The sequence below is a fragment of the Pungitius pungitius genome, chromosome 7 (genome assembly GCF_949316345.1).
Source record: "Pungitius pungitius chromosome 7, fPunPun2.1, whole genome shotgun sequence".
NCBI lineage: Eukaryota > Metazoa > Chordata > Actinopteri > Perciformes > Gasterosteidae > Pungitius > Pungitius pungitius.
In genome coordinates, this window is record NC_084906.1 from 2,413,104 (window position 1) to 2,422,201 (window position 9,098).

A 9,098-nucleotide genomic window follows, 5' to 3' on the forward strand; every position below is an offset into this window, starting at 1 on the left:
GCCCTACAAAGGTTTGCTGTGATCCTGGGGGTTTTCCACCAGTGGCTCGAGTACAGCTGATAGCCATTCCCCACCATCTGTCGGCTCCTCAGAGATGAAACTCTCCACAGAGAGTGCAGGCTGAGCCAATCCGAGCCCAGCCCGTAAGCCCCAATGCAAACCAAAACGTTTTGAGGCGTGGCACCACAGCCTTTTAAGATAAACCACCGACCGAGGCCAGAAACCCAGGACCAGCTCCACAACACACGCTACAGGTCATCTTTCTGCCTGCACAGCTGCGCTCTGCCAGCTGCAGCCGTCTGCATATGAAGCAACCGAAAATGAATTTAAGGGAAGGCATCGAGAAAAAGAGCTGCAGAAAAAAGGGGCGAGTTGGTTCTGTAAAAACCGACTGAATTGATAGTTCAACCCTTTTATTATGTCGTTTTTTTTTTTTAAATGGTGCTCTTCCCTCAATGTGTGAGCCACTCAATGGCTGCTGCAAAACAGAATAATGCAAAAAAACAAGAATAAATATAAGTAAAAACACATGAGCGTGTGAAGATCTATTACTGCTGCAATAGGACCGATCTTATTACTGTATTAGTTGTATTAGTTTATCTGTTCATTCAGATACATTCAGACACATTCATGAGATAATACTGAGAATCAATTTAAATCCAATGTTTTATATCAACAGTCATTGCTTACTTATCTTAATTGAAATAATGCATTATTTGGAAAGTGTCCCTGTGTCTCAAGTAGGGTTGGGTATCGTTTGAATTTGAACGATTCCGATTTTGATTCCTTGTTTCGATTCCAGTTCCCAGCGATTCTCGAGATTCTTTTAAGAGGCAGGATCAAAAAAGTTTAAGTTTGAGATATTTTAAAAGAGCTAGCTAACCAAGGTTCTTTCTGAAGGAAATAGTCTGACCTCCATCAATGTTAATTCTATGAACTTTTTATTAACTTTACTATGAATTTCTAACAGGGCTGTTTTCCACTACAATATAAATATCAAACTATGCACTTCAATATTGTATAAACATTATAAATTATTAATATATTTTAACAGGGGTACACTTTCCTCAAGAGAGCTTTATTTTTGAAACCTCACAAAACACATTTCCACATGAGCGTGTGACGCTGCAGGTACTTAAACGTTACCTTGCTCCTACTGATGGACCCTTGGAGCCAGAGGAAGAAGCGGCGGAGGGCGGGCGGCGCAGCGCGTCAAACACGGGGCACACAGGGGGGGCCAACTCTCTCAACCTCAGCGGTCGGGGCGGGGGGGGGGTGCTAGCGGTCGACGCTCGGGCCACCCGGCACCCGCGCGCGCGCACACTGGTCGTCACAAATTCACAACAACCGGGACGCTATCCATGTTCGATCGCGCTGTTATGCTAGCATGGTGGACGCTTCTTCGTTGGTGTTCAGCGGTTTCTATTTCCGGTCGGCGCCGGCGGACTGAGAATCGAAACTAGGAATCGAATTTTAAACTTTTGAACGCTAGTCCCGATTCCAATCGATTCTCGATTTTCGACACTCATTTATTCACTTGTTTTCTGTCCAAAGAAGAACTGACAATGGCTTGTCTGGCTTCTGAATGTAAACGAAACCTCAGACTCCCACGTCAAACACATTTTGTGTAAACTGCTGAAGTGAAGAACCCTGCGCCGCCCTCCTTTGCATAAACCTTGGAGGAAACCCACAGAGAGGGAGGCACACCAGCCGATGATGCATATGTGAATCCCATAATTGCTGGTACCCTGGTGAAGTTCAAGTGGATTTACAAAAGATAAACAAAAAGTGCAAAAATGGTTTCTTTTAGTGGAAAGAAAACTCCACACAGACGGGCTCAAGTGGTCTGGAGAAAAATCATTTTTTAAAGTCTGCACTTATTCTCCCGCCTGCAGCTGATGTCACACTATAATGATTTGTACAAAACCTACACGAACCTTTAAGCCCAGGTTCAAGCCTTTGTTTGCACCCTCAGTGAACATCTCCATTCTGTCTGCCAAGTCACGGCGGAGGAATCCTGGACTATAATTAAAAGAAATTCCAGCCTTAACCTTAGCCCTCATCTCCTGAAGCTTCCCCTAACATTTCACAATCATTATGGGATATTTTTTAGATGCCTCTGCCACGCTTGTCACACACACAGACACATAACTGACCCCCCACCAAGACGTGGTGGCTGAAGCCCCGAGTGCGCATGTCTTTGGGCAGACATCTGACTCTATTGACACTATTTACAGGTTGTGTGAACATATGTGCGTTGAAAAAGGCTGAGGGGGTGTTGTTTGCTTGGTGTGAATTATGGAGTTTGCCAACTGTGCAAATGTGCTGGGTTGATGTCAGCAGATGGTTACACGGACAGAGGAGAATTGTTATATTTATATTTTTTTAAAATTTCATTTAGCCTTTGACACAAGGAGCAGTATTTTGGTTTTATTCCAGCCTTCGTTTTTCTTCTGACAAATAACCACTTAAATCCTGTCACCGGTGAATCAAGTCTGAAATGAAATAACACCTTTTCTCTTAGACGAGGATAATTCCTGTTTGTTTTAGGTGATAATTGCTCAAGCCTTTGGCTTCCGGGTTGTTGCGAGGCAGGTAACTGCTGCACATAAACACTCCTGTAATCTGCAATCTGTCCCAAAGACTGAAGTCATCCTCAAGATAACATTTCCAACCTTCTTGTGTACACTTCCAGACTAATTATAATCCAGTGTTGTTGTATAATCCAGCGGTAGATGTAGCGTTGAGCTAGCGTAGGCGTAGGTGCACAGAGCTAAAGGCGGACAGGTGACCGGACTGTGCTGCTTGTGGTTCTTTTATGTCCAAACGGGGTTTCAGTTGAGTTCATTTTTAATTTTGGTTTAGTCACAGTTGATAGAAAAAAAAGCCCAGAAGAGTGGTATCACAGTCACAGAATGCGGCGGTGTGACCTCAGCACGTGTTTGTCTGACTTTGAGCGCAGCGTGGCATGTTAACGCTTATCCAGATATCTTTGTTTCCTAGGTGGACATTCATGTCATGAGCCTATTGGGTGAACCTGCCACGTTTAAACAAATATTTCATCATTTTGGAAAATATACTATCCAAACCAAATAACCAAATAGCTCTTTCTGTCCCCCAATGTTTCCAGTCTTTAGGCTGATGACCCCGATGAAATCCATAAGAACATTTCCATAAATGTAAACCATGCCTTTGAAGGACATTAGTTCAAATGTAATCCTTTGTCTGTCTCCCTGTCTGCTCCTGCAGTCGTGGACCCACACGGCCGGTCCTCCTCTCAGCCCCCTGCGGCCTCAGCCGGCCTCCTGTCGGCTCCTCCCCTGCGGCGCAGGAAAGAGCGGCCCCAGGTCCTGAACCTCTCCGAGGCGGAGATGGCGGGCGTCCTGCGGCCCAAACCGGGGCGCCTGGACAGCCCCAGCAACCGCTACGCCGGCGACTGGAGCGGCTGCGGCGAGAGCTACTTCCCTTGTGAAATTCCGCCGCCTCCCAACAACAACGAGGAGGCGGACTACGACGACGTGCCCTCCGAGGACACGGAGGCAGCGGGGGAGGGACAGGCGAAGCCCGAGGAAGCGGAGGGAGGTAACGGCCAGATGGTCACGGGCCCTGCGTCCGATCCTGCCGAGCAGGAGCAGCCTCAGACAGAGCAGTTGGAGAAGGACGAGGAAAATGAGGAGGAAAATGAGGAGGAGGAGGAGGAGGAAGTAGAAGAAGAGGAGGGGGAGGAGGAGGAGGAGAAAGAGGTCAAAAGTAATCCAGGCGATGGGGAGCCATTAGAGGACAAGGAGGAGGAGAGGATGTGCGAGCACATCCTGCCCCCTTGCCTGCCCAAAGAGCACACCTACCAGGCTTACATGAAGATCCAGGAGATCAGCCCCGTGCTGAGCAACAGGGTCAACCTCAGAGACCTGCAGGAGAGCATCGACACTCTGATAGGAAACCTGGAGAGGGAGCTCAACAAGAACACGCTCAACGTCGGGTACTGACTCCGCCTCCGGTGACCCCCGCGCCACACACACACACACTGAAGACTGACGGGCTTTGGGGGGGCCTTCTTAACCGCTCGAGGTGCCTCAGGATGCGGTTACAGCATTTCCATGCAGAGCCTGTGATGTTGGCGCGGTGCTCCTATACAAACCTAGAGGACCAGGTGAGATGAAATGCAACAGGGCACCTCTGGCATCTGTAATTTACCCATAGACATTCCGAAATGTTATTTTAATTTTATTCTGATGGTTGTATGTTTGTTTTAGTCCGGTTGTGTGTCCCACATTGTTATCGTTGCTTCTCTTCTTATTAGAAGAACCCATCGACCCCGCAGGGGTTTTAACGGTGCCTTAATTGTGAGAAGGTGGTACGGCGAGATCCACCCTGAAATGAAATGCAGTCCTTGGTGTGACCGTAACCAACCAGATGACCTCTGTGGTGAAGATACGTTTTTACACAGAAGGCAGAAGGCTGATATGCAGGTGCAGATGGGGCTCTACTCATGCAATCTTTCACACGGTGATACTGACGCCTATGTTTTTTTTGGGGGGGGGAAATTGCTGCATAAGAAATAAGGGCTTCTGAAATAGATTTTTGAACACTACCGCAACTATGGGATGCATTTAAATAATTGCTTCTTTCGGTTCAGAATTGGATCACAAGAAGTGAGGATTAAGTATTCATAATAATAATTTCTCACTGAACCCTGCTTCTCTAATGCAGTGAGTTAATTGGCTTAGTTAATGCAGTGAGTTAATTGCTTGGACGAGCATGTAAACTGATTAGAAACATGAACCAAGATCACATGAGGAGCATTTGTACATTCTGTTTGAGGGTGGATCTCCTTTTTTTAAGGCAGCAGAGAGCTTTTGTATTGAGGTATGAAACACTAAATGTTGTACAACAATAATGCACTTATAAGGCAGGCAGTAGTGTACATTGTCATTAGATTTCCTCCAGTGAACAAGACTGTGGACCGAGTTAAGGGGGAGAAAAGCCACCGCTGAAAAGATGAACATGATTTGGCTTGAAATGTTTTTTAGACACCCATTTACAGGCATACTACAAAAGTCAGGCTAAAATTGATCTGAAGCAACTCAAAACAGAGAAAATGAGTTTTGCGTGGCATCAGATTTACTTTACGTTGAACAGAAAAACATTTTGGTAAATCTTTCTTTTCTTTTTCTTGCCGAAGAGTTTGCTTTGAAGATCGATTACACGTCTGTGTGATAACAATTCGGGGAGAGCTAGACTAGGTGCTTGGCTTAGCTTAGTTAAGCCTAGGTTCAGCCTAAAGACTGGAACAACAAAAGCCGTTTCTTGTTTCACGCCTGTGTTTGCACGGCGGCTTTCGCACAAAGCTTTGATCACAGCGTTCATCAATCTTCATCCTCTCTGCAGAAAAAGAGAATTCCACACGCTGGTGGATTTTCGGCTTTACCCATCTTTTTGGCAAAAAGGACAAATGACATAAAGCCAAAATGTGAAGCACAACTTCAGAGCAGCGAGGGGAAACCTCGCGGAGGTCTTCGGTCTGACTCGGCTAGCTGCCTAAATTGACAAAGGACGCTATTAGCAATCCAGGGATTCCGAATGATCAGTATTTAACCTGTATGTGTACATAATTATATAAATGTATTCGGAGTATATTATTTTTTACAGCTTCTATTTCAATGACGTATTTAAATGCTTCTGATGACCTCGTAGTGTTTGTAGAAATAGTCGCTTTTTCTCCCTTCGAGCTACCTGTACACATTTTAATGTGCTGGACTAACGGTACAATTGTGGCTGTAAAATATGATAAAATCGCGCTCTTGCAGATACAAGTTATATTTTTATTGTGTTATATTGTGTATATATTGGACATTGTTATGTGTCTGTGGTGGACTAAGCTCTGTTTGTGACAATTATTGGTGTTTCCCTTTTTTTTAAGGTACTGAGCGTTGCATGGTCAAAAGCTTTACTGACACAAACAAGGCTCTCATATGCCTTTGTATGTGATATTTATATGTAAAAAAAAAACAACTTATTTTGTAATGTATGCTTGTTTGTTTGTTTGTCAACCTTTTCCTCCAATACACAGATTACTGAACTGATTACTTTTATCCAGAGGAGTTAAATGCTGACAGTGATGTGGTTTGGGAAACTTTCACACTAGACATTATAGTCTTAATCTTAATATCTTAAAATATGGCCATGTATTTCCATACCAAAACGTTGTCTTGTTTCCAATGTCCTTCAACAAACGGATAAGATAAGATCAGCAAGGTTCCTTTTAAACCTTCTGTCTGCAACACAAAGACAACCAGTACAGAAACCCATGTGGAGGAGCATCACCTGCATCTCCTTTCTAAACAGGGAAAACAATGATGCTTTCACAAGGTCAACTACTGAGGGATGCTCAAATAAATACACATATTTTTAATTGCAGCGGCAACATATTAGGTACTCTTTCTGTATAAATTAGTGTCTTTTCAACTCCCAACTCTTCACCTCTTTCACAGAGAATATATCAGCGCACAGAAGTGTGTGTTGCGTCTCAATCTTTTTCTGTCTTGTCCCTGTTCTGTCCTTTCTCCTGTGAAGAGAAAATGACACGTGGAAAGCATCACTTAAAACAAAAAAGTGTTTTTTTATTGATCCTGAGAACTGTATGATCATAATAAAGTATATTATTTTACATTTACATGGGTACTGTGACTCTTCTTACACAGTCTCATTAGATTCTGCAATGATCTGCACAGGATGTGACTGGGCTTCCATCTTCATGGCATCTCTGTGTTTATGCTACGTCATGTTTAAACAGTCAAGTTTAAGTTCCAAAAACCCCTTGAATGACCGCGATTACCCAGAATGAAATGAACCATTGACCTACAGCTTTGTTTAGTAGAGTAGTTCATTTAAATCATACAAATCAAAAACATCTGTGCACAGAAATCCTGAAACAGCTGGCTTAAACATCTCAAACAATCTCTTACAGGCATGAACTGATTCATCAAAATCATTTTATTTATTAAACAAAATGAATAAAGTGATATTCTGCATGTGGCCCAGTAATCATATCACCCTTGTTTAAATGATTTAACATCATAACTACATCCAAAACCATTTCCCAAACCTTTCTAAACATCATCTTTGTTTTACTGAAAAACCGAGGGAGCATCTGACCTCAACTCCAGGAAACCGGACTCTGTTTTTAGTATTTGTGTTATTCATCTCTCTGCTGTGGGAGCAGCGTAACCCAGAGAACAGATAAAAAAAGTCGGGGAATTGCCCTTGTTGGCTTGTGGGAATCTCCCAGAACGACCTCCAGCTTCAGGGACATTCCCAGAATGCAGCTGCATTTAGCAATCTGGTGAAGTAAAAAAAAAAAAAAAAAAAAACATGCCCAGGAGCACTAACGGAGCAATAAGCAACCTAAACTTAGAACAACACGCACCACGCGGACTAAAAAGCAGAGGGCCGAAACAGTTAAATGTCATTTTAGGCATTTCCTCAAAATTTCATCTAAAATTAGGGCCTGCACTGGAAGGGGCTCCAGCTGAGGCGATATACATCTCTGGCAGCTAGCAGGAGAAGCCTTTCACCACTGGGAGCTTTCAGCCTTGTTTGATGTAGCCAGTGTAGGTTCATAACACATTTGTATGACTGCCTTGAACAGGTGTGAGACAGCTCCAGGGTACAGGATGTACACATACCTGTCTTCACCCTGAAGCTGTTTTACACAGTCCGAAAAACAGCAACTACCATTAAGTCCCCATAAACATTCAGATTGGAATCTTGTGCCAATGGAGCACAAGATTTAATAGACTGTTATATATATATATATATGTATATATATATATATATATATATATATATATATATATATACATTAAACAAACAGTGACACTGTGAATCATCGTGAGTTCTGGTGTCTCTAGTGGAATCGAAGCTGACCTTCCTGATCCACATTTGGGATTTGATTCTCTCTCCTCAAGGTGCCGTGTGTCAAACGTGTTTATTTCTTCCGGGATTTATTCTCCACTCAGCTGAGGAGGACCCTGAGACTGGTTTAGCTCCATAGGGGAGTCGGTATGGATCCTCTCAATTCACACGCGGGCATCAGCACACATGTCAAAAAAAGTGAAATAAGGATCACAGCATAAAAGTAGTGAAATCAACTAGGGCTTTATTAGAAATACCATTATATGACTTTTCTTGACCTGCAATTCTATTATAACGGTATGGAACGGTTGTGGATTCCAGCCTGAGAATCTATGAGAATTGAGGTTGGATTCAAAAGCATCAACAGGTGTGTGGTGGAACAGTGCAGGGAGATAGCAGGAAGGCTGAAGTGTGGACGATCCTGAGTTCAAACCTGCTCTCTCAGAAGGATGGTTTGGTTGCAGTCAAATTTAATTTCTGCATGGTGAGGTAGTGCAGCAAAGAGCTGAGGAACTACTGTCCTTACCCTGTAGGTTGTGGGTTCAAGCCCAGTCTTGGGTTTGAGCCTTTGGCTTTACTTCAGGTTTGAGTAGCAATCTCAAGGTTAAATACAACAAACAAATCATTGTTAGTGTGTGGTGAAGTAGCACAGTGGAAGAGCTGCTGCCACAAGCCTGCACTGCATTTGAAGGTTGTGGGTTCAAGCCCAGTCTTGGGTTTGAGCCTTTGGCTTTACTTCAGGTTTGAGTAGCAATCGCAAGGTTAAATACAACAAACAAAGGTTAGGTTAGTGTGTGGTGAAGTAGCACAGTGGAAGAGCTGCTGCCACAAGCCTGCACTGCATTTGAAGGTTGTGGGTTCAAGCCCAGTCTTGGTTTTGAGCCTTTGGCTTTACTTCAGGTTTGAGTAGCAATCTCAAGGTTAAATACAACAAACAACGGGCTGATTAGTGTGTGGTGAAGTAGCACAGTGGAAGAGCTGCTGACATAAGCCCCTGCACTGCACTTGATGGTTGTGGGTTCAAGCCCAGATGTGAAAATAGCATTTAAAAGAGTTTTAAAGTTTAACTCACATGCTCAAGGTTAAATAGGAGAATCAAAGTTGCCAAAATGTGACCAGGACTGGTAGTGTAGGGGTGCAAGCTAGAGCCCAGAAGCCTCTGTGCGCACCGCCAGTGGGTTCAA

The 9,098-nt window shown here is 43.7% G+C and overlaps 1 protein-coding gene across 1 annotated transcript in view; it reads left to right on the forward strand.

The window, feature by feature from the left end:
• Positions 1 to 7,370, forward strand: part of syde2 (synapse defective 1, Rho GTPase, homolog 2 (C. elegans)) — a 34,855-nt gene extending 27,485 nt beyond the window's left edge. The window contains exon 8 of the mRNA XM_062563475.1: positions 3,250 to 7,370. Coding sequence (XP_062419459.1) covers positions 3,250 to 3,986 — 737 coding nt within the window. The 3' untranslated portion in view covers positions 3,987 to 7,370. The remainder of the gene's footprint in view (positions 1 to 3,249) is intronic.
• The last annotated feature ends 1,728 nt before the right edge of the window (positions 7,371 to 9,098 follow it).